A 27,004-nucleotide genomic window follows, 5' to 3' on the forward strand; every position below is an offset into this window, starting at 1 on the left:
AACCAAATTTAAACAAACCCAGCCTGGCGTTTAAAAAAATCGTTTGCCCTTTTTCTTGTTTTCCTAAATCTTAGCAACTTTCCTCTTCCTAATCCTTCTACATTCCATTGGGATTGGTTCCTAGAGGAATTATTAAGGTTAAATTGAATGAGATAAGGCTAAATATTCTGTTTCCTATTTTTTTGGTTAAGTTTTGACGTGCAATTGGCTAACAGAGTTGTAGAGAAAGGAGAGAGGGATTATAGGAGAGACGTTCATAGAGAGCTTCTAAAACTAGGTTTCAATTCTCTCTCATCAATGGAACAAGATTTCAGTTCTCTCTCATCAATGAAGGCACGCTTCTGTTCTGATGCCATTCTTGATTTAAACTGCTGTGGACTTTATCAAAGACAGAGAAAGAGAGAGAAAAACTGTGATAGAGGTCTCGTAGTCGACAAACATGTGCACATTCTAAGGTTTAGATTGCAAGAATCCATGAATAATTGTAGCCTCCTCAACATGGATCAATGGATCAATGCCCAAAAAGAGAGAGGAACCCAAGAACCCAAAAGATTGAGGAGTGGGATTTGTCCATACATATTGCCTTCATCTTTGTTTTCATTCAACTCCTTAGTATCGCTGGATTTGTGCTCCTGTATTTTCGATCCCCCGCTTGATTTTCCAGGTTTTAGCTCTCTTAAGTTTCTCTCTCTAGAAGACGTTTGGATCAAAGAAAAATCTCTTGAGTTATTGGTTTCCAGAAGTGAGAGTTTGGAGTCTCTGAAGGTAGTGCATTGCACTCGACTCGATGTTATTAGGGTTCATGCCCCAAACCTCCTATCTTTCCATCTCCAAAGTGAGTTCAGTGAGATTGATTTGCAAGGTAGCACCAACATAATCAAAATCACCATTGATTGGCATTACACTCAAGCTCCAAATAGCGATTTGAGTTGGATTATTAAGGGCATATGCGGATTGAAATCTCTGTGCTTGTATGGTTGGAGTGCAGATGTAAGCGTTTTTTTTTTTTTTAATTTACTGAACTGCTTTTAAGTGATTTTTCTTTAGTGTTCTTGATGGTTTTTCTTTATTGGTCTCATGTTGTGGTACTACCATTTTATTTGTGCTTTCGACCTCTCATATAGTCAATGATATGCAGGAAATTTATGAAGATATTCCAGATTTTGAGTTTGAGACACTTTCTAGGATGTACTTTCATCTAAAGGAGTTTGACATATTTCTTGATACACTATCCACCTCTGAAGCATTGGAACTTGTCAGCTTCCTAAAGAATTTCCCTTACTTAGAGGTTCTTCGTATCAAGGTACATTTTTGTCAAAAATACCGGGTTTACTATGAGTAATGATTCTTTCTCTGCGCTTTCATGTTTCAAATATTGTATTATTAACCTTTATGTGTGGATTTAACTTTCTTTTCTTTTCTTTCTTCTCACTTTTGCAGGTTGCTAATCCATCAGAACTAATACTAGAAATTTATAGCATGTTGAAACCTGTTGAAGGCACAGACGAAGAAGAAGGAGATAGATGTATTGAAGAGTACTGGAGTAAATCAAGAGCATGGTTGGTCTGCCTTAAAACAGTGGAGATAGAGTCACCCTTTGTGGATTTTGCCAAGGATATCGCAATGGTGAAGCTCTTGCTGTTAAATGCCTCGGCATTGGAAGTCTTGAATATAAAGATTAGCCCAGAGAAAGAAGAAATGGCTGAATGTAATCTGATGGAGCGGTTGGCTTCCTTTCCTAAAGCTTCTTCTCATGCCAAGATTGTGTTCACCTGATCATGGTATGTTGTGTTGTGATATTTTTCTATTGTTATGGGTTGAACTTGTTATTTTGATAGTTATTTCCCTCCACTCCAAAAAACCGATCCGGATAGGCGAATCGGCTATTCGGATCGGGAATCGGGTGAATCGGTCAGAATAAAGCTTAAAAAAAATTCGAAAAAATTATTAAAATTCATTATAAATATTGTTTTTTAGGAATTCAATAAAAAATGAAGGTACTCCATTAAGAATTTTCATATTTTTGAATGAATATGCGAATATTTATATGTTCCTCCCCTGCATGAACCGCCATTCGGCATTTAATTTACAGTATTTCGTGCTCATCCCTACACTGTTGCTGTTGGGACTCGATATGTGAATAATATGGCTGGGATAAGGTGGCCTCAGAATCATCATCTCTCTCATTTTCTCTTTGAATAATATGGATTAAAAAAAAAAAATAACAAATTTTCAAAAAAATCGATCATGGATTAAAAAAAAAATTACAAATTTTCAAAAAATTCTATCATGGATTACAAAAAAAAATTCGATCATGGATTTAAAAAAAAAAATCACAAATTTTCAAAAAATTCAATCATGGATTACATAAAATTCGATCATGGATTACATAAAATTCGATCATGGATTACAAAAAAAAAACAAACAAAAAAAAACAAAAAATTCAATCGTGGATTACAAAAAAAGAAAAAAATAGTTCGATCATGGATTACAAAAAATTCAATCATGGATTACAAAAAACTCTATCATGGGTTACAAAAAAAACAAAAAACAAAAAATTCAATCATGGATTACAAAAAAAAAAACAAACATTTCGATCATGGATTACAAAAAAAAAACAAACATTTCGATCATGTATTACAAAACATTCGATCATGGATTACAAAAAATTCTATCATGGGTTACAAACAAAAACAAAAAAACAAAAAAATCGATCATGGATTACAAGAAAAGAAAACAAACATTTCGATCATGGGTTACAAAAAATTCTATTATGGGTTACAAAAAACCAAAAAATTCGATCATGGATTACAAAAAAACAAAAATAATTCGATCATGGATTACAAAATAATCGATCAAGTATTACAAAAAAATCTATCATGGATTACAAAAAAAATAAAAAAATAAAAAAAAAATAAAAATAAAAAATTCCGTACGGACTAGCCGATTCACTGTTCGGACTCACCGATTCCGTATTCACTGTACAGAATCGTCCGGTTCTCTCTAGAACCAGACGATTTCCGATTTTTTAGGCGATCCGGTCCCCTTTTACGATTTCCGAGTCCGGTTCGACTCGGCGTTTTTTAAAACGCTCGTATATATTGATACCGTGGGAGTACCATCTATCATTCAGCCATGGACTAACCTTTTTTATGACCGCCGCGGAAATTTAGCTGATTTTACCGCAAGATCGTACTGTGATTTTTATTATTCGTTTTTCAATTCTGCCCCGCGTTCAACGTTTCAAACATAAAACTCTTCATTTTGTTACTGTTTTTTATATTTGTGGGGCTGTCTTTAGTATCAAATCGACGAGTTCTAGGGAATACACCTTACAAGTGTCAGAAAAATAAAAATAAAAAAAGATTAAGTGGACAGGGGAAAATTAGAAAAATAAAAAGTAAAAATTGGGGGACCTCACAGTAAAATTATGTAACTTGTAGACCAAAAGATAAATTTGGTAATTTTACCCGGTACTTAACAATCCCCTCTATATATTTAATATGCACCCGATTAAAATCAATCGGGTGCCATCAAATTAGAGCCTACCTTCAAATAGTGTCGAGAAATAGAGTTTCAATATTGAAAATCTTTGTGATAGCTTTAAAATATATTTTCATATTTATTTATAAAGTTTAAAACTTAAAAAATAGTGTCAATCGACATATCTATGAAAACTTGAAAATCATGAAAACTGATGGTCCAAAAATGCATTAAAAAATACACTATTTCCAAAACTTGAAATCCATTTTTTTTCTCATGTCCATGCATCGTTCGACAATAAATAAGACGTGGAAATAAAAAACACAAGCTCTTTGTAACCTAGGGTTTAGCTCATGGAGAAATTCTTAAGATAAATGTTCGAAATAAGGGCTCTTACCTAATGTAAAGGCTGCAAAAGTGGATTAGAAATAGAAAATCAAGGAGTATAAATAGTATCTGAAAATGAAACATGGTTGTTATAATAGTCATTAGTCTAAAAAGATAAATGGAACTCGATTCATAATGGAAACCAGATAGTTTATGTAAATATTGATGTAAATATGAGTTTTACGCCCCATTCTACATGCTACGTATGGTAAAGAATTTGGTACCACGGTAAAGGCAATTTTCCAAAATTTTCCAGGTTGTGTAGCAAAATTCCAATAGTAGACGATCGCAGCAGCTTTGGCAAGAACCTCTGACTTTAAAAACAAAGCGGTGATCCGGATCGGGCACCCCAAAAAGTAGTTCAAATTGGTGAATTGGCATTCTTGATTGCCATTTTAATGTGCAAAAAAAAAAAAAATCGAAAAATCATTGATCCAGATCGAAACCGCCTTATCCAAATCGAAAATCGTTGATGGCAATCTGGAACCGACCATTGTCCCCCAATATCATCGGGGTCAGGCCGGTCTATAAGCATTATGTCAAAATGAAACCGCCATGATCTTCAACCAGTTCCCATAGTAGTTTTTATTTTGGAAAATTATAAGTATCTCTAGTTTCAACTTTCTACATATCTTACCCTCAATACTTTTTGTATTATACCCTAAACCCTAAGACAATTTTTTCTTGTATTTACTCATAGTCAAATATTCAATATTTGAAGTATTTTAAGACCAAAATGACATGTCCCCTCTCTCTTCCCCTTTTCAAAGAACTTTTTTATATTTCTCTCTCAAACTCTCTCTACTTAGCCAAAAAAACTATCACACATGTTTCTATCTCTTTCTCTCTCTATCTCTCTCTACCCTCCCTCACTCTTTCTCTCGGTGTGTCGGCAGAGAGAAACAGTGAGGGAGGGTAGAGAGAGATAGAGAGAGAAAGAGATAGAGAGAATGTCAGGGAAGGTAGAAAGAGAAAAAAATGGGTACAAAGAGAAAGAGAGAGGATGGGTGGAGAGAGGTAGAGAAAGTACGAGAGAGGGTATGATTTGTTGAGCTTCATATTTTATAGTCGTATTGAAAAATGATTTTAGAGTCATCATGGAGTTTAATGCCCAAAGTATTTTCTAACGATTTGAAGTGAGGCTTTACTTTGTTTTCATAAAGCCTAAACCTTATAAAAGCTGCATCTACTAATGAATAGAGAAACCAAACCGCACCACGATAATGTATTAGAAATTTTTTGACCATCGAGCTAGCATTGCTACCACTCTCCCCTTCCCATAATTGTATCATTTGCAAGCAATTATGATTCAAACTTCAAGTTGGTGTTGACCATTGAACTGTATCCCAAGACCCCAAAGTGTTAAAATCCTAAAATACGTTTATAGAGCTAATAATAGAGATTTGGATAGATACCAACAATTATTGATAATTACTAACTAATATTATCATAATCAAAAGATATATACCCCATACAGATACATATCTATACGTATCCATAATAATGTATATAAATATGAAAACGATAGATATTCATATGCTAACATTCCCCTCGAACTCGAGATGCTTTGATACAAAGGAGTTGGAGTTTGATAAGTTGCATAAATAAACGAGTTAGATCTTCAGTGTATCTATTCTGATATGTATCCATAATGATGTATATCAATGCTAACACAATAGATATACTAACTCTAAGACTCCCCCTAAAACTCAAGAACCTTTGATACAAAGGAGATGGAATTTGAATACTAAGTTGCATAAACAAACGAGTTGGGTCTTCTAGATCTTCAAGTCTTCAGGTGCATGGTGTGACCGATAGAAGCAGTGGTCTCCATGCTCATATTGATTGAACAACAAGCACAAATTGCAGTGGCATATCAACAAGCCTCATAAACATATTTGAGCCATCACACAAAAAATCTCCAGATCTTCACCAAGGATAGAAAAACTATCGAGACAGCTGAGAAAACAGAATGACACTTGGAAGAGCCAACAGAATTCGGTTTGGATTCGAAATTGATTCACCAACAAAATGATACTTAGAAGAGCCAATAAAACTCGGTTTGAATTCGAGACGGATTCAACAACTTGCAGAATCGAGACTGATTCAACATCTCATAAATCAGAACACACACGATCGAGTAACGAAAAACTCGATCATCAGACAACATCGAGTAACGAAAAAATCGATCATAAAAAAAGATAAGAAAACGAAAACACAATAGGTCACTAAAGATTTAAGCCAGATCTGGACCGTGAGATTAAGATCCAAAGGCAAAAACAAACAGACAGAGGGGTGGTTTTTCAAATGGTGCAGATCAGGTTTTTCAGATGGGGTAGATCTGCCATTTTTCAGATGTTATTTTTTAGAGGTGGATTTAGAGGCAAGTTTCAGATCCAAAGCCATGTGTACGTGAGTACACAGTTCCAAAATACAAAGATGACAACATATTCTTGAGGAGAGGAACAAGCAATGCCAGGCCACTCAGGCTCCTTTAGTCAAAAGCAAAGATATACAACAACTGCTGAATAAGCAAAGCTGGGCAACACAGTCACAATTGGTTAAGACCAAAGAGCCATCACAAGTGCTAGATGAGGACGCGGCCTCCCTGCCCACTGTTGGCTCTGACATCAAAGAAGAAAAGATACAAAGGTCACGGCAGAGAGCAGCAATAGATGTGACACTGAATTAAGTGAAGAAGACTTGTTTACGAAGTTGTTCGAAGAGTGAAAACCTATTCCAATTCATCAGGAGTTGTGGGGAGTTGATAACATGAAGCAAATTTGCAAAAGCAAATTTGCCAAGCAGACTTGTAGTGATTGAATCAAATTGCAAAGCAAAGGCAAATCTCAGTTACACGGGCAGCGGGTGGCTTCACAACCAATTTTGCAAATTTTCAAGAGAAAAAAATTTGTAAAGGTTGTCTAACAAAAGAAAATTCGTCTTTGTGCCGATGTAGTGATTGAATATGGAAATTCGTCACGTCACTTCTTCAAGAAAACCCTTATCTCGCAACCCTCATGATGAACATATGCTTTCTTGATAGATGAATTCTAGAGAGAGAAAGAGAAAGACAACATCAGAGAGGGTGTGGCAGCTGTTTGACAGAGAGTCGAAACATGACTCAGCTGGGAGTTGAAACACAACTTGACAGAGAGAATTTCTGACATGAAACATAGAAAGACTTTTTTTCACGAATCCGAGCCAACAGCAATGCGAGCTCAGATATGAGGTTGAGGAGTCTAGGGCTCTAATACCATGTGAGAATCTCAAAATACCGCAGAGAACTCTTTGTGTATTGATTGATAACGAATATATAAGACCCGCATAAATATATAACTAATAATAGAGTTTTGGATAGATACCAACAGTTATAGATAATTACTAACTAATATTATTATAATCAAGATATATACAGATATACATCTATATTGATATGTATCTATAATGATGTATATCAATACTAACACGATAGATATCCATACACTAGTTGTAGAATCAAAGGACTCGGGTATGTCATTTCACCCCCCAAAATTGAATTTTTTTTTTTTTTTTTTTATTCTCCAATGCAGTTAATGCTAAACTCTTCTCATTTCACAGACTACGCTTATGAGTAATGTGACATCTTTATAATTAATAAAAGCTAAGTCTTACTTTATAGGGAATTCTATGCTAATATCTCCTATATTCCTGCAATTTGGAACATTGAAAACTATCCCAATATCTCATATTTCCTATTCATTTTTTTTATTTTTCTTTATTTTTTCCAAAATACCCCAAGTCTAGAACTTCAAGGTCCAAACCGAGGATTCTTCTTCTTCTTTTTTATAGCTAAGAGATAAATTCTGAACTTTTTCCATTTTGAGGTGGTTCGTAGCTTAAAGTTTGGAAATGGTCATTCACTTCAAAAAGAGACTAAATTAAAAGAGTGGTTTATAACTTCTTCATCATCATCATCATCATTTTAGGATTTTTTCAATTAATTGGGATCAGCTACATAAATTCTGATTCGCCATCCTGCTCTATTAAAGGTCATATCAGTGAGGTCATAAGTTCCTATATCTTTTCGATATACTTTCAACCATGTCCTTTTGGAAATACCCCTTGCCCTTTTCAGCCATTCCACTTGAATTATCTCACACCTCCTAACATGTGTTGTGCTTGGTCGGTGCTCCACATGGCCAGCCTACTTAAGTCTACTCTCTCTCATTTTATCACCTATTGGTGTCATGCCTGAATTCTTTCGAATAGATTCATTTCAAATTCTATCCCTTCTTGTCTTACCACTCATCCATCTCAACATTCTTATCTCTGCTACACTCATTCTATGGGTATATTGTTTTTCCAACATTCTGTCACATAGATCAAAGCTTATCTCACCGGTCACCTATATAGCAGCAGTGAGACCCAAATTAAAAGAGGTATAGTGTGCTCCTATTGGAGCACATTATACACTTAGACTCTAGAACAAAATATCAATTTAGATTGAACATTCCAATATTTTTCATAAATAATTATACGCAGGATTCCAAAATTTGAGATAAGATCTAAAAAATTTAGAAAACAAAATACATTTTACCCAAGGGAACAAGCATAAGAGTGCGCATGCATACGCATATTTTGACAAGAAAAATAAAGATCAAAATGCATAAAATTTTGAAAACTACTTTAGAATTATATGATGATTATCCACTAAAAGAATGTCTTATCCAATCTAAATTGATATTTATCTTTGAAGGGCTAATTGTACAATGTGCTCCCACAATAGCACACTATACCATACCCATTTTCATTTGCTTTTGACAATGGGGAACTTGAAGTGTAAATTGGTCATTTCACTTGACTTTTTGGAGTGAAGGACCAACTTCAAACTTCAACTTCGAATTGCCTCAGTTTACAAAAAAAAAAAAAATGGTTTGGAATTTCTAGTTCCAAACTAATTTTTGAGTAAGAGTAAGAAAAATAAAAAATAAAAAAAGCCTCAGTCTAGAACTTGAATTTTTTAATTTGGGGTGTTTAAAAAATAAATAAATAAATGTTTTTAGAGTTTAGAATAGCCCGATAATTAACCTTTAAAAATAGGAGCTTCAATTTGAATAGGTTTTCTATTCAGGGACTAAATGTACAATGCGCTCTGCCAAGAGTACATCATCCTACCATATTATAATTTTGGGCTCTAAAAAACAGTTTGGGGCGGTAGGCAATTTGAAGTTCCGAACTTTTCACTTGGCTTTTAAGAGTGAAGAACTGGTTTGGGACATCAAGCTTTGAGTTGCTCTAGTTACATAATAAATTGGATTCAAAACTTCAATTCCAAGCTGATCTCTCGCCCACGAATAATAAAGGAAAGGATCCTGATTCAAAAGTTAGATTCCAAATTGGGGATATTTTGGAAAAATAAAGAAAAGTAAGAGTACAAAATTGGCTTGAAATAGTTAAGTGCTAGTTTGGATGTACCCAAAATTGCAATATTTTTTTATTGTAATCCAAAAATCTTGTGATATAGATTTAAACGATTGGACAACACAATATTTTATTAGATTTTTAGATTGAAATAAAAAATTCTACAGCATCAAAACAAAACCGTGCAAACCCCACCTTGTGACCCAACAACCCCGTTAAACCTTAGAAACCTAAAATCTACTCTATCTGTTTCTTTACCTCAAAACCCCAAATCTAGTTTTTCTTTCTCTACCTTATAGTTAGAATTTGTGGGAGAGTACATGCACAGACATTAAATGGAGAATGCACAAACATTGAATGGAGAATAGATAAAATACTGAAGAATGCATAAACATTAAATGGAGAATAGAGAGATGAAGAGAAAATACAATATTTACGTAGTTCAGGCCGAAGCCTTACGTCCACGGATCCAAAGCCCCAACCGCCTATATCTTCACTATTTTGGATAAAGATTACACAAATATATGCCTCTATATATAGAGGGCAATCGCAATGAATTTTGGAAATAGAAGAAAATCGTAAGAGACCATATCGCCAACAACCAACTTATGACCAAGCAATTTTACTTGGTCTCTTTTTATCTTCAAGACTCCCTCTCAAGTTAGTGTCGAGATGTGATCCGGGACACGTGATCACCAAACTTGGTCTAAAGACTTCTAAAAGTGCTACAAAGGCACAACGAAGATGGCTCTGTGACGAATAAAATCGCAACAAACACTGAAGATTGGTGAAAAACTTCTCTTTGAAAAATCTGTCAATCATGAATGTGCTTCCCCTGACGATGTCACTACAACAATGGTGTGACGAAGTCCTCTGCTTCATGACGATGTCCTAAGAGCAAATAACACTTGAAACAACTGAAAAATGGGTGAATCACGGCAAGAACAGATGTTCTTGTCCATATAGCGGTTACATTAGAGATGTTGATTTCATCTATACTCATCTCATCTCCATATCTCATGTATTCTCTCCCTCAAATTGAGTGCAGATGCTAAGAAACACCCAACTTGCAAAATACTCTTTCTTTCTTTTTTTTTCTTTTTTTTTTGAGTACACTGATATATAAAAAAAAATGCCAATGAAACTTGGCTTCTAGCCAATAACCCACGTCTTAGAAAAAAAACCACTCTTTTTTTTTCTTTTCCTTTTTTTTTTTTTTTTTTTTTACTTGCTCTAGGCTGGAATTTTTTTTTTTTTTTTTTTTTTTTTTTTGAGACTCCTCCCCATTATCGTCATTATTGTCATCCATGTGATTGCACTTGACTACCCTGTTGCTGTAAATCTTCCACCAGTCAGGTATGTTTACAGGCGCCAATAGTTGTTGCACCACGATTCTTTGTTCTAAGGCAACGCCACTGCTGCTTCTCGGTATCGTTCTAAAAGCAGAGGAAATGCACCTTGACGGAGGAACGTGTGACTTTTTCTCTGTAAATTGGAGACTGCCATTACTATTCTCGTTGATAACATCCCACATCCTCTTCCTCAAAATCCTCACCTGTAATTGATTTCCTACATCCCGTATCGGCAGCATACATGTACCCATTCGCCATGTTCATTGACCAGCAAACCCTAATTCACTCCCTATGGATCGCCATGAAACTAATACCACTGATATATATGTAGAGAGCACCTGCAAACAAGGAAAGAACAAAACCCTATATGTTAACCCTCGATGGAAAGTTATTCAGAGAAACAGAGAGAAGAGGTTTGCCTTGGTTTAGTGGTTAAATTCAAGGGTTTAATGGAGTTATTAAGTCCCTTAGTAACCGGTGTGAACCTTAGAAAGGGGGAGTTCTTGCGATGAGAGAGAAAGGGAGACTCAGGGTATTGCAGAGTAAAGAGAGAAAAGTGGGTTTCTTTGAAGTGGGATCAAAAATAGAAATCCCAAATACCATAAACAAAAGATGAGTAGAGTGTTTATGGGAAGAAAGCACAACAGAGAGAGAAGACACCTGATAGGGAATGCTCTTGCCCCAGAGCAGAGTGAAGGCAGAGGAAGAGAGAGAGGGAAGGCACAGTAGAGAAACGACGCAAGCCCTCAAAATCAAAAACCTAAATATAGAGAGAGAAAGTCACCCCCAAAAATGGAAGATGTGGCAAATGAGTAGGTAGGCCCCCAAAACATAAATCCAAAAGTAGAGAGAGAAAGTATGATAACCCCAAAAAAATTATGCATACATTAACCTTGCTTTGACACCATGTTAGAATTCGTGGGAGCATATATGTACAAACATTGAATGGAGAATGTACCGACATTGAATGAAGAATGGAGAAAAGAAGAGAAACCACTAAAGAATGTACATACATTAAATGGAGAATGGAGAGAAGAAGAGAAAACACAATATTTACGTGGTTCAAGCAGAAGCCTTACGTCCACAGATCTAAAACCCCAACCGCCTATATCTTCACTATTTTGGATAAAGATTACACAAATATGTGCCTCTATATATAGAGAACAATCGCAATGAATCTTGGAGATAGAGGTAAATCGTAAGAGACTTTATCACCAATAACCAACTTATGACCAAGCAATTTGACTCGGTCTCTTCTTACCTTCAAGACTTATAAATCCCAAATCTACTACTCTCTCTCTCTTTCTCTACCTTGGAAACCGCAAATCTCTATCTCTGCCTCATAAACCCCAAATCTACTCTATCTCTTTCTCTCTCAACTACTTAACCCAAAATCTTTAAAGGAAAATCAACTGTTACAAAGAAATTCTGAAGGAGATAGCCACTTGAGTTTCTGTTTGCTCACAGAAGTTCCAAAACAGGCTGGACTAAAGCCTGTTTGTCCCTCTCAAGAATGACCGAGCTCCTCCTCTCTCTCTCTCTCTCTCTCTCTCTCTCTCTCTCTCTCTCTCTCTCTCTCTCTCTCTCTCTCTTTCTCTCTCTCTCTTTTCTAAAACTAGGAGTAGACTCTCATCATACCTCCAAAACAGAGGTAAAAGATGAAGCTCAAATAAGGCAGAGAAGAGGAACAACAATAACAAGAGGTTAGGTGTACCAATCCTAAAATTTCAAAAAAAAAAAAAAAAAAGAGGAGAAAAGATGCTTTTAAATAGGTGATGGTCTGTTTGAGTATGATGGTCCTTGAGGACCATCACTATTTTCAAAAGTTTTTACTTTGGTTTAAACTTTTGCTTTTGCATTTGCCTGTTGCTTTTGCTTCTTGCTGCCTGCTGCTCGCCACGTCCTTTAGCGGACGTGGTTTTCATATGTTAAAAGCAGACGCTTAACGCGACACCTCAGGTATGAGGTAGAGCGTAATAAAATATTATAATAATACGTTCTAAGAATTTAAATAGGGGAGGTGAGCACTCCTACCCTAGAAAATTTTGAGATCTCTCTCTCTAGCCGAATTTTTATCGAAGTTCCCTCTCAAATAATTGTGGGTAAGTGACATCGTCTTCCCGAAAATTAGTCTATTTTTAATAAATAGTGATATTTCCGTCTAGGATCTTTATTTTATTAATTTTATGTGTAAGTGACCTCATTGTCTCGAAAAATAATCCATTCTTTTTAAAAATAAAATGAAATAATTATTTCTGCTTATTATCATGAATTTTAAGCATGATAAATTTTATGCGCACACGACCTCATTATCTTGAAAAATAATCTTTTTAATAAAAATTGTGATATTTTATCTATGTTAGAAATTTTGAATGCTGTAAATTAGAAAAATAAATTTATTTATTTTTCTTGTCTATTGTTAGAAATAAATGTGATATTTCTGCTTTTAGTAAAATTGTGATATTTCTTTCTACTGTTTTGAATATTTAGACATTGTAAAATTCATGTGCAAATGACTGCCTTATTATTTAAAAATTGACATTTTTGCAATTTGATTATAGTATTGTTGTGAAATGTTTATTTGTGGATTGATATCCCATAAATTGTGATAATTCCGTATTCTTGAATTTCTATAAGAGTTTTTCTATACATATTAAATTGGCAATTATGCTAGAATGCCTTTACAAACTGCTACCTTTCTAAATTTGAGCCCAAAATATTTGATTGGTTATTTTTGAAATGTTATAGAGAGTGACTGTTATTAATGGTTTAAGTGAAATTCATATTAATGATTTCAGTGATATGTTGAGTACATGATATTGCTGCTTTCGAATGTTTAAAGAGATTTAGAAATAATTTAAGTATGCAAGTGGACCCATCCGGTTCGCCGGTGAGGTATAAGTGGACCTATCTGGGACGCCGGTAGGGATTAAGTGGACTCATCCGGTACGCCGGTGAGATATAAGTGGACCTGCAGAGATTAAGTGAACCTATCTGGGACGCCGATAAGGATTAAGTGGACCCATCAGGACGCTGATGGGGTATATAGGTGACCTACTTGGGACGCCAATAGGGTATTTTGTGAAATCCTTTGAATTATGCAGTGACGCGTTAAAGTGTTATAAGCATTTCAATTAATCGGATTATAATCAATTATGTATTTATTGAAAGTGAAACTGCTGATGCATTTCTGTTAATAGATCTCATTTTGGAAAATATTGATATCTTTCAAACATGATTATTTTTGGGATTATGATGATCACTTATTGAGTAGCCAAACTTATCAAACTATGGTAAACATTTTTCAGGATAACTGCGGATTCATTTTGAGTGCTAGTCAAGATCAACCTTGGAAGATACTGTTGTTGTGCTAGCTTTCTTTATTTACTTTGTAAGACCTCGCCACTGTAAATTTGTCCTATCAATAGATGTATATATGCTTTGTCTGTCACCTCTCAAGAATAACAGTATTGTAAATTCTTAGGGTGTGACAATTATGGTATCAGAGCAATAGGTTTAAGATCCTTAGGAAATTTAAAAAGAATGTACTTAAAAATCACATTTATTGTGTGTACAGACCGGGATAAAGTCAGGATCCAGAATAGCTGAAGCCAATATGGAAGGAATTCACAAAGCCTTGGAAAATATGGTTGCTCTAATGCAACATCAGATGGAAAACAACAATCCACCCAGGCAGTCAGTTACAGGAAATGGTGGGAGCAATATCGAACAATTTAAGAAATTAAACCCACCTTTTTTTAAGGGTGTTGTAAACCCACTGGAAGCCGAGGGATGGATTATGCAATTGGAAAAAATATTCGAGGTTATGGAATGTCCTGATGATAGGAAGGTGGCCTTGGCAGTTTTTATGTTAGAAGGTGAGGCACAACACTGGTGGCGAATGGCAAAAGGAGTATTGGTCAAAGAAAATAAAACTTTGACTTGGGAAGTATTTCTAGAGGCATTTAATGAAAAATATTTCCCAGATTTTATTCGAGACCAAAAAGAAATGGAATTTCTAGAATTAATCCAAGGAAATAGGACAGTAGCACGGTACAAGGCCAAGTTTACTGAATTGGCCAAGTTTGCACCACATATGATTAACAATGAGGCAAGAAAGGTGAAGAAATTTGAAAGGGGTCTCAGGCCAGCTATTAGAAGCAGAATATCAGTCTTGAAATTAAGAAATAGTGGATCGTGCCCAAATTGTCGAAAAAGATTTTGAAGATTACCAAAAGACAAAAAATCAGAACGGTCATGTTAGACCTACATCATCTAATCGACAACAGTTTGAAAGGCCAAACAAGAAGCCAAGGCCCTCGCCATTTCAAAACCCAATAGAACCATGTAGAAAATGTGGGAAAAATCATGGATCAAGCCCTTGTTATTGGAATACCGGAGCCTGTTTTAAATGTGAAAAATTGGGACACCAGATTAAACAATGTCCTAGCTTACAGACACAACAGCTTCCAAAGCAAGGAGAGATAGCTCCGAAGCCTCAGATGAAGGGAAGAGTATTTGCGATTATCGAGCAAGACGCTCAGGCCTCAAAATCAATGATCCAAGGTACTCTTACTATCGTCCAAAAAGTAGCTCATGTTTTGATTGATCTTGGATCTACTCATTCATTTGTGTCACAACATTTTGCATGCCACTTAAAGGTAGAACCAGAACAATTAAAATACATTCTAGAGGTAGCCACACCGATGGGAGATTCAATTAACACCAATATAATGTACAAATCATGTGTAATAAAGATAGAAGAAAATGAACTGTTGGTTGATTTAATACTCCTGAAAATTCAAGATTTTGATGTAATCTTAGGCATGGATTGGCTCTCTGCATACCATGCAAGTATTGATTGTTAGAAGAAAATTGTTACCTTTAGCATTCCGAATCAACCAGTATTTTACTTCAATGGTGTCAAAGAAGACTCCCCATCATATTTAATCTCTTGTATTCGAGCTAATCGCCTCCTTCGAAAAGGGTGTCAAGGCTTTCTTGCCTATATCAAAGAAGATAGGAAGGAAGAAATAAATTTGGATACCACTCCGGTTATCCAAGAATTTCCCGACGTTTTTCCTGAAGAATTGCCAGGATTACCGCCTGACAGGGAAATTGAATTCTCCATTGAATTATTGCCAGGGGTAGCACCAATTTCTAAGGCACCTTACAGAATGGCTCCTGCAGAACTTAAAGAACTGAAACAACAATTGGAAGAATTATTAGATAAAGGTTTTATCAGGCCCAGTGTGTCACCTTCGGGTGCTCCAGTACTGTTTGTCAAAAAGAGAGATGGGACTATGAGATTGTGTATTGATTATAGACAGTTGAACCAAGTGACAGTGAAAAATAAGTATCCATTACCTAGAATTGATGATTTATTTGATCAATTACAAGGATCACAAGTGTTTTCAAAAATTGATCTTAGATCTGGATACCATCAGCTTAAGATTAAAAGTGAAGATATACTCAAGACAACTTTCAGAACAAGGTATGGTCATTATGAATTTTTAGTTATGCCTTTTGGATTAACTAATGCACCAGCTGCATTTATGGATTTGATGAATCGAATCTTTAGGCCCTTTTTGGATAAATTTATTGTGGTATTCATCGATGATATTTTAATTTATTTCAAGAATCAGAAGGAACATGAGCAGCATGTAAGAATGGTATTGCAAATATTAAGAGAAAAGAAATTGTATGCCAAACTTAGTAAATGTGAATTTTGACTTGAACAAGTGACATTTTTAGGACATGTCATATTAAAAGAAGGTATATCAGTTGATCCTTCAAAGGTTGAAGCCGTTGTTAATTGAAAACAATCAAGTAATGTGACTGAAGTTCGAAGCTTTTTGGGATTGGCAGGATATTACAGAAAATTTGTAGAAGGATTTTCTCGAATCGCAATTCCATTGACTCGATTGACACAGAAAAATGTCAAATTTGAGTGAATAAGTGAATGTGAGGAGAGTTTTCAAGAACTAAAAGTTCGATTAACTTCAGCACCTATTTTAACTATTCCTGAAGGGAGTGGGGGATTTGTGCTTTATAGTGATGCTTCACATAAAGATTTGGGCTATGTATTAATGCAATATGGGAAAGTAGTGGCATATGCATCCAGACAGTTGAAAGAATATGAGAAAAAATATCCAATTCATGATTTGGAGCTAGCTGCAATAGTATTCGCTTTGAAAATATGGAGGCATTATCTATGGTGAGCAATTCGTAATATACACGGATCATAAGAGTTTGAAATACGTTTTCTCTCAGAAGGATTTAAATATGCGGTAGATAAGATGGATGGATTTCTTAAAAGATTATGATTGTACAATCCATTATCATTCAGGAAAAGCTAACGTTGTGGCCGACGCTCTAAGTAGAAAATCTACGGGAGTCTTAGCTCATCTAATGATCCAAGAAATGCGATTGTTAGAGGAAATAGTGGATTGGCATCCAACTCCGTCCATTAATGGTGTGGTAAGTATGATTGCCAATATTAAGGCGGAACCCCAATTAATCCAACAGATTCGATTGACACAAAAGAAAGACCATCAGCTTATAACAATTATAGAAGAGGTGAAGCAAGGAAAGAGAGATGAATTCTCTATATGTAGTGAGGATTTGCTAAAATTCAAAAGTCGGGTTTGTGTCCCGAATGATGAGAGTGTAAAGAAAGCTATCTTAGAAGAAGCACATCATTCTCGTTATACGATACATCCCGGAAGTATTAAAATGTATCAGAATCTGAAGAAAACCTTTTAGTGGAATAATATGAAAAAAGAGGTAGCATTATTTGTGTCTAAATGCCTAACATGCCAGCAAGTAAAAGCTGAACATCAAAGGCCCGCTGGGTTGTTGCAGCCTTTACCGGTGCCAGAATGGAAATGGGAGCACATCTTTATGGATTTTGTCTCTGGCTTGCCTAGAACAAATTCAGGACATGATAGCATTTGGGTCATTGTGGACCGGTTAACCAAAGCTGCTCACTTTCTACCGATTCGCACGACGTACACTTTGGATCGACTGGCTCAGCTGTACATTAAGGAAATAGTGCGGTTGCATGGAGTTCCTGTCAGTATTGTATCGGACAGGGATATTCGGTTTACTTCTAAATTTTGGGCTAGACTACAGTCAGCCATGGGGACGAGACTCACCTTTAGTACTGCCTTTCACCCCCAAACTGATGAACAATCGGAGAGGACCATCCAAACCTTGGAAGATATGCTGAGGGCCTGTGTTATTGACCTTACAATAAGCTGGGATGACCATTTACCCCTGATTGAGTTTGCTTATAATAATAGCTTCCAAGCCAGTATTCAGATGGCACCATATGAAGCCCTGTATGGAAGGAAATGCAGGTCACCCATATGTTGGAACGAGGTTGGTGAAAGAAAGCTTTTGGGGCCCGAAATTGTCCAGATAACCACAGATAAAATAACATTAATTCATGAAAGGCTCAGGACAGCTCAGTGTCAGCAAAAGAGTTATGCCGATAACCGAAGGAGAGATCTTGAATTTAAGGAAGGTGATCAAGTTTTCCTAAAAATCTCACCAATAAAGGGTATTATGAGATTCGGCAAGAGAGGAAAGTTGAGCCCACGTTACATCGGACCATTTGAAATCCTAGAAAGAATCGGAGGTGTCGCTTATAGACTTGCCTTACCACCCGAATTGGCAAATATCCATAATGTCTTTCATGTATCTTCACTACGAAAATATCAACCCGACCCGTCCCATATCTTAAAATATGAACCTTTACCGATCAGGAAGGACCTATCCTTCATTGAGCAGCCAATTTTGAAACTGGATAGAAGGGTGCAAGTGTTGCGTAACAAGGAGATTCCTTTAGTCCGTGCATTATGGCAGTACCATTCAAGAGAAGAGTCGACTTGGGAACGAAAAGACGAAATCCGAGAAAAAAACCCATATCTTTTCCAGTAATCAGGTACACAAATTTAGAGGACTAAATTTCTTTAAGGGGGGAAGAATGTAACAATCCTAAAATTATAAAAAAAAAAAAAAAAAAAAAGTGGAGAAAAGATGCTTTTAAATAGGTGATGGTCTGTTTGAGTATGATGGTCCTTGAGGACCATCACTATTTTCAAAAGTTTTTACTTTGGTTTAAACTTTTGCTTTTGCCTTTGCCTGTTGCTTTTGCTTCTTGCTGCCTGCTGCTCGCCACGTCCTTTAGCGGACGTGGTTTTCGTATGTTAAAAGCAAACGCTTAACGCGACACCTCAGGTATGAGGTAGAGCGTAATAAAATATTATAATAATACGTTCTAAGAATTTAAATAGGGGAGGTGAGCACTCCTACCCTAGAAAATTTTGAGATCTCTCTCTCTCTCTAGCCGAATTTTTATCGAAGTTCCCTCTCAAATAATTGTGGGTAAGTGACATCGTCTTCCCGAAAATTAGTCTATTTTTAATAAATAGTGATATTTCCGTCTAGGATCTTTAGTTTATTAATTTTATGTGTAAGTGACCTCATTGTCTCGAAAAATAATCCATTCTTTTTAAAAATAAAATGAAATAATTATTTTTCCTTATTATCATGAATTTTAGGCATGATAAATTTTATGCGCACACGACCTCATTATCTTGAAAAATAATCTTTTTAATAAAAATTGTGATATTTTATCTATGTTAGAAATTTTGAATGCTGTAAATTAGAAAAATAAATTTATTTATTTTTCTTGTCTATTGTTAGAAATAAATGTGATATTTCTGCTTTTAGTAAAATTGTGATATTTCTTTCTACTGTTTTGAATATTTAGACATTGTAAAATTCATGTGCAAATGACTGCCTTATTATTTAAAAATTGACATTTTTGCAATTTGATTATAGTATTGTTGTGAAATGTTTATTTGTGGATTGATATCCCATAAATTGTGATAATTCCGTATTCTTGAATTTCTATAAGAGTTTTTCTATACTTATTAAATTGGCAATTATGCTAGAATGCCTTTACAAACTGCTACCTTTCTAAATTTGAGCTCAAAATATTTGATTGGTTATTTTTGAAATGTTATAGAGAGTGACTGTTATTAATGGTTTAAGTGAAATTCATATTAATGATTTCAGTGATATGTTGAGTACATGATATTGCTGCTTTCGAATGTTTAAAGAGATTTAGAAATAATTTAAGTATGCAAGTGAACTCATCCGGTTCGCCGGTGAGGTATAAGTGGACCTATCTGGGACGCCGGTAGGGATTAAGTGGACTCATCCGGTACGTCCGTGAGGTATAAGTGGACCTGCAGGGATTAAGTGAACCTATCTGGGACGCCGATAGGGATTAAGTGGACCCATCAGGACGCTAATAGGGTATATAGGTGACCTACTTGGGACGCCAGTAGGGTATTTTGTGAAATCCTTTGAATTATGCATTGACGCGTTAAAGTGTTATAAGCATTTCAATTACTCGGATTATACTTAATTATGCATTTATTGAAAGTGAAACTGCTGATGCATTTCTGTTAATAGATCTCATTTTGGAAAATATTGATATCTTTCAAACATTATTATTTTTGGGATTATGATGATCACTTATTGAGTAGCCAAACTCATCAAACTATGGTAAACATTTTTCAGGATAACTGCGGATTCATTTTGAGTGCTAGTCAAGATCAACCTTGGAAGATACTGTTGTTGTGCTAGCTTTCTTTATTTACTTTGTAAGACCTCGCCACTGTAAATTTGTCCTATCAATAGATGTATATATGTTTTGCCTGTCACATCTCAGGAATAACAGTATTGTAAATTCTTGGGGTGTGACATTGGGTCTCTTGTTAAAGGGGAAAAGAGAAGAGGGAAGCAAGAAGATATTTAATTCATCATTGAAGTTTGTTATCATCATTGAAGTTTGTTAACTAGGGTCTCTTGTTAAAGGGGAGCAGAGCAGAGGGAAGCAAGTAGATCATTAATTCACCATTACGATTTGTGGTTGGGAGAAACCTGCAGCAAGGTGAGAGAATGAGTGTTAATTTGCGTAGTTGTCCCCTTCTTGTTTAGGGAGAGACACGCGGAGAGAAAAATAGACTTTAACACCCAAACGGCTTTATAAGAAAAGAAAAAAGGCTTGGTACTTTTTACAATTGGTATTTGAAAAAAATGTATTTTTATTGGATAACAAATTTTTTTTATTTGACATCCAAACTGGCCCTAAGATATGGTTTCTAGGAATCGGCTGAATCAACTGAAGTCCGCTTTCCTATATGTATTTTAATTATAGATTTTGGATTTAAAATTCTAAGGATTGAAATCTCAACTATGATGAGTAGAAACTCTTAAAAAAATATATATATATTACAAATAAAACTAAAATGTTTTTACACAATTTTTACACCACCGAATTTAAACTTTTTGAGAGCTACCATTTTCCAACGTCCATCTACAAGATGGATGTTACATGCATCAGGGGACACTATTGTAGAAGTGCATCCCATGATGGATGCACTACTTTCATTTTTTCGATACCGCAACTCATAGGGGTCATTAACATAAATCTCCTTACTTTATATCAATGTTTAAGTAACGGGCAATTCGATCGGGGAATCGCTGATCAGGAATAGGAATCAGTCCATACCAATCTGGGTCCTTATCGAAACTAAGAATTGGACCAATTTGCTTGGACTCATGCGAGTCTATAAAGGAACTGGGTGATGCAGACTAGGCGATCACCAACTGGATCGCCTAATCTCAACACAATAATTTTTGTTATTTTTCATTTCTTATATTCGTTTATTTTTTGGGATCAATTTTCAACATGATAATCGGTCCAATTTGCTTATTCGGATTGGATTTCTCGATGGCCAGCTCCCTTGGCCTATCCAGGGTTTTAAAACATGGTTTAATATTCATTAAAATAAGGCATTAGTCCTTTTATAAATTGAGTGTGTTCAGTTATCTCTCATGGCTACAGATGGTACCGTAAAAACTAGGGAAAATTTTAAGTACCGTAAAAACTAGGGAAAATTGCTAAAAACCCCTTAGAATGTACTCTATAGACACTTTACCCCCACCCCAAAATTTTCTCACTTCTTTTTATAAAAAACCAAATTCTATAACTAAAACCCCCCAACCTAAAAAACATAAAAATTAGGGCAAAATTACCCCTCCTTTTTAATGTACATTTTTTCTTCTTCTTTTTTTACCCTTACCCTACGCCCTTGTGTTTTTTACCTTTGCTCCATTCCTCCTCCTTCCCTTACGAAATTTCCCCTTTCCTTCTCCTTCATTAGCGTATTTCCCCTTTCTGTCTCCACCATTTTCCCTCACGCCCTTCTCCATTCTTTCTCCTTCGTCACGGTATTCCCGTTTCCAACTCCACGATTTTCCCCTTTTCGTTTCTCTCTTCAAATGTGAGTTCTTGTCTCCCTCTCTTTCTACAAGGCCCACTCTCTCTCTCCTTACCTATTTTTTTACTCTCCCCCTCTCTCTACTTTTGGCCCTACTTTCTCTCTCTACTTATGCCAAAACTCTACTTCTCTCTCAATCTCTCTTTTTACGAAAGCTCCACTAACTCACTCTCTCCCACAAAGTATCATGGTTTTTTTTCTCTCTGTTCAATCAAAGGTCTCATAACTTTGTCACAGTCTCTACGAAGGTTTTTCTCTCCCCCACGAAGGTCCCACAACTCTCTACAAAGGTCTCATAGAGCTCGGATCCCATCACAAGCCGAGCTCGATTTTTTAAGAGCAGGTATGAAAGAATAGTTCAATTAAACATTTAAAAACATTTTTGATAACGTTATTTATGTTGTAACTTCAACTTTGTGGTTAAAGCTTGGCATGAAAACCTTTTTCTTAATCATATGAAGTAAAAATGTGAATCAAAATAGATTGTCTTTAAATTTAGGGAAAATAAAAAGTATGTTGGTTTTTATCAAAAGGTGGATGCAAATGTATCCTAAAAATCTGTTGTTGGGTTTTTATTTAGCCACATTGGTTAGATTTAATTTTTCATTGACAACTGAAAGAATGGATAGGTGATTCTTAAGATGTATTGATTTTTTTGTTCTTAATTTGTTATGATAAATGGCAAACAAAACTCAGGTGTATGCAATAAAAGAATGGATAGGTAATTTGTTTTTGGCTTTGAATTTTGTTTGCCATTTATCATTGTCCATTTTTTGTATTTCCGCTGGGGTAAGTCACTTGGAACTTGAATTCAATTATGTGATTCCGGGTTCAAAGATGTAGTATTGGATTATTGCTACTTACCCCACAAAAATGGTTGGTTATTTCTGTCTAATTTTGTCCAAACCAAATTGGTTACTATACAAGTTCCTGTTTTATGATTTTGTCAAAGGTATAGTGGAATCTTTAGTAATTTTGGTGTTTGTCTCTTCAATTTCTAATGTAACTTTAGCCATCATTGAAAAACTAATGGAGAAAATTGTGTTTATATTCACTAATTCTCATGAAGTTTAAATGAGTGTTATTTCTTTTGTAATTTTTTGGAATGACTAGCTGTCTAATTGAAGACAACTAATAGTTTTCAAAAAAGATTCTGAGAGCTTCTGGTTCATTACCATCTTAAATCACTGGCTCTCTTCCAATTTATGAAATTAAGTGCCCTATTACTGACAATCAATGTTGCCCTTGATATCTTGTTGTACTTTGTAATTTTTACCATATCAGCATGCTTCACTGTATGAAACATGTCAGATCCTCAACATTCCATCATAGGGGAACCCAGCCTACCTAATAGCCTTGCTCTTTGGTTGGCTCGTCTATGTAGATCAATCCCTCTAAGTGACATTCCCTAGAACAGCTAGATTCAGTTCCCCAACATCTATTTATTATAGAATTTCTTAGGAAATTTGTAGAGCTCTTGTTAAAATATAATTTGTTATTAAAAAACAATAAGCATATGGCAAGTTCAAGGTAGTAATGAAGATGTTGTCTATGTAAGTTACTACAAATACAAAAAAAAATGGGTAATAGCAGATTAATTTATTGTATTTTTAGTGGAGAACTCTGAACAAGTGTTGATGAGACTTTAGATTATATTGGTGGTGATGTATTTACCTTTTTTACTGACTGTAGAACTAAGTTAGATGACATGCGAAAATACGTAGCAGAGCGTTTTTCACTTGACATGCACTTGATATCACTGAGGTATTTTGTCCCAAGAAATAAGAGATTTTTTATGAACATATTCATTGACGATGATATTGTTAGGATGTTGAATGCACAGGAAGGGGAGAATCAAGTGTTCTTCTATGTATTTCATGGGAGTGAATGTAGCAGTAGAAGTACTTCACATAACACTATGGCAGAAGAAGAGGTCAAACCTGCAGAACCATCTAATGTTTTGATCTTTGGCTCTGAATAAAGCAATGCACCAAGGTTGCTTAACATATGGGAGGATGCACTTGTTGGGGTAGGACAACAATTTGAATCTTTGGAAAATTTCCGCAAAGTGCTTAGCAAGTTTGCTATAGCAAACCATTTCGCATACAGTCTCGTTTAAAACGAGGGGTATCATATAAGAGCAAAATGCAAGGGTGATGGATGCAATTGAGAGATATATGCTGCAAAGCTTGGTTTGACAAATGTTTTTAAAATCCAAACATGGAAAAAAGATCACTCATACAATATTGGGACAAACAATGATGTACAGAGAAGAGCATCACGAAAATTTATTACATCCTTAATCAAGGATAAATTAAGTGACATTGCGCATTACAAAGCTAGAGAAATCATGAGTGATTTGTCTCGAGATTATGGGTTAGAAGTACTTTATTGGAAGGCTTGGCGAGGAAAAGAAACGATCATCAAAGACATATATGGTTCATAAAAGGAGGTATACAAGCAGTTACCAGTATATGTAAACTGTGTGATGGAGATGAATCCTAGTAATTATGCCATAGGACAAGTATGGCTAGGAGACAGATTTCGTCGATTATTCTTATGCTTTTATGGGTCAATACATAGTTTCAAAAATAGATATTGTCCACTTGTATTTCTCGATGGGATATCACTGAAAGCACGATACCTTGGGACTCTACTTGCTGCCAATTCACTCAATGGGGATGGACAAATATTTCCCATTGCATTTGCAATTGTGGATGTCAAAAGTACTAATAACTTGTTATGGTTTATTGAATCTCTAAAGATTGCTATTGGGACGGATCGTGAAATCATTTTTTTGTCAGATAAACACCCTGGTCTAGTAGATATTATCATTTTTTAGAATGTTCATTATGCCTTCTGTGAGCGTCATTTAGCAGAGAATTTCAAGAATGAAGGAAAACACATACCTAATGATGTTAAGAAAGCAGTTGTCTGTGCCCTTATCGGAGCATGTAAAGCATAAAGGCAACAGTAGTATTTTGATAAGATGATGGAAATTAGATCACTTTTGGAGGACGCATCACCAAACCGTTGGGCTACATCACAGTTCAGGGGTAAGCGATATGACCAAGTAACAACTAATGTGGCCGAGTCATATAACAAGTAGATTCTAGAAGCATGAGATATGTCAATTCTTCAGTGCGTTAACTTGATTATGAGACAATTCATGGAACTAATGGGCACTCGCAGCTTGAAAGCTGAAACGTGGACTACATTACTTACCTCGAAAGCTCAAAATGAACTAAAAAATATCATAAAGCAATCTCTTTCCATGAGGTCACGATGGCATCAAATGGAGCAGTGTATGAAGCAAGGGGTGATCACTTGAATTATACAGTAAATATTATTGCACGAGAATGTGAATGTCGGGGTTGGCAAATAACATGTTTGCCTTGTAAACATGCTTGTAAAGCCCTACAAGTACTGAATAGGGATCATGTTGACTATTGTGAAGAATATTTCACAGTTGCAAAATTTTGTGAAACATATTCCATACATATCATGTCAATTTCTTTGATCGACTTGTCTGTGCATAGTTTACATGGACAACTACCTCCAGATGGAGAAAGAGTGTTTCCACCTCACTCAATACCCCCCTGGCCAACCTAAAAAGAAGCGCATCGAGTCCCAAGAAGTATTTGTGCAACCTATTCATTGTAGTCGGTGGAAAGGAATTAGTCATAACAGGGCAACATGTAAAGCACCCACTTAAAGGCATATACTTGTATTTATCTGTCCTTTTTATTCTATATTATTAATTTGTAACACCCACGTATTGGAAATTTTGTTATTACATATATTAATGGTGTTTGATTTTAGTATTTGTTCCACTTATGTTAATTTTACACTTTTGGGGCACATATATTTATGTTTGTTTCTTTATTATTATATTATCCTCTTTTTGCCCATTCATATGGATATATTCTGTTAATTGATGTGATGTGCACATGTAAAACTCTGATAATATAAATAGATTTAGCGATGCAAAACCCACAACAGTCAAGAGGAACAAGGGGCCCATCAACTTCGTCCGAGCACATGGAAAATGTACGATAGTCTATTTACTTTACTTCATGATTTACATAAATTAGGTAATTATTATATTGTTAATAACTATTGTCATTTTTTATTGTGATGTTTGTTTCAGAGGAAACAAAATTTTCTTGTTAATGAATCAACTAAGACCCTAGGCAAATGGGAGCTAGATCCACGACTATTACCTTTGGTTGAAAAGACCAAATTGAGCTCCTTGATAGACATTGGGGTTTCCCATATCGACTGCAGTCTATTGAGGAGCTTTATAGGTAAATTGTACAAGGTGACAAGCACCGCGTGTCTAACTGTTGGTGAGATGACTCCAATCTTGTATGATGTATGGCATATATTAAAGATACTTGTGACACGAGAGCATGTAACATGCATCAAACCTACAGACTACAAGGCTTTCATTATAGAGTATTTAGGTGATTGGCCAAAGGCGATAAGTTAAGTCGCCTTAAACATACTTGATTGATGACGAAATTCGGGTAACTACTAAAAAAGCCTACCAAATTAAAATTGTTTCAACACACTCGAGCTTATCTCCTTTATTTAGTTGGCACAACTATATTTGCTGATGCATCTCAAGGGTCCACGCTTACAAGTTACCTACAACTATTTCGAGATCTTAATTAGGCATGGAAGTATGCATAGGGAGCAACAACACTTGCCTTATTGTTCGTTCATTGTCTAAGGTCATAGACGAGGATATGCATTTTAGTGGATCAGCAACACTACAATAGGTAATTTTCACCTATCTTTAATCAATATTTAAATATTTGCAGTCTTTTTTGCTTCAAAGTAATACTTTTAGTTTTCTTGTGCAGTGTTGGATTTATGGGCATTTCCCAGCTCTAGGCACCAAACCTAATACTATCACTATAGAAATGCTTAGAGCTTGTAAGTGGAAGAAAGAATCACGCTGCAAATACCCATTAACAGTATTTGATGGCATCTCAATAGACATGGTTAGTG

At 35.4% G+C, this 27,004-nt stretch overlaps 1 protein-coding gene across 2 annotated transcripts; it reads left to right on the top strand.

The window, feature by feature from the left end:
- The first annotated feature begins 174 nt into the window (after positions 1 to 174).
- Positions 175 to 14,118, top strand: LOC18444399 (F-box/FBD/LRR-repeat protein At1g13570). Of its 2 annotated transcripts, XM_088852602.1 has the most exons (4): positions 217 to 990; positions 1,139 to 1,303; positions 1,441 to 1,781; positions 13,934 to 14,118. In XM_088852602.1, the coding sequence occupies exons 1-3, from the start codon at positions 298 to 300 to the stop codon at positions 1,774 to 1,776; spliced, it is 1,194 nt and encodes a 397-aa protein (XP_088708728.1). In that variant the 5' UTR covers positions 217 to 297; the 3' UTR covers positions 1,777 to 1,781; positions 13,934 to 14,118. The 2 variants fall into 2 exon arrangements, with proteins under 2 accessions (XP_006854634.3, XP_088708728.1); XM_006854572.3 differs by lacking the exon at positions 13,934 to 14,118 and having other exon boundaries at positions 175 to 990; positions 1,441 to 2,012.
- Positions 14,119 to 27,004: the final 12,886 nt, after the last annotated feature.

The sequence above is a fragment of the Amborella trichopoda genome, chromosome 11, assembly GCF_054954075.1.
Source record: "Amborella trichopoda isolate Santa Cruz 75 chromosome 11, AtrichopodaSantaCruz75HAP2 v2.0, whole genome shotgun sequence".
In the NCBI taxonomy this organism is placed as follows: Eukaryota; Viridiplantae; Streptophyta; class Magnoliopsida; order Amborellales; family Amborellaceae; genus Amborella; species Amborella trichopoda.

Coding starts and splice junctions, on each gene's coding strand:
- LOC18444399 (XM_006854572.3), top strand. CDS start 298: ATGGAACAAGATTTCAGTTCTCTCTCATCAATGAAGGCACGCTTCTGT. Junction 991..1,138: donor TGTATGGTTGGAGTGCAGAT/GTAAGCGTTTTT, acceptor AATGATATGCAG/GAAATTTATGAAGATATTCC. Junction 1,304..1,440: donor TAGAGGTTCTTCGTATCAAG/GTACATTTTTGT, acceptor TCACTTTTGCAG/GTTGCTAATCCATCAGAACT.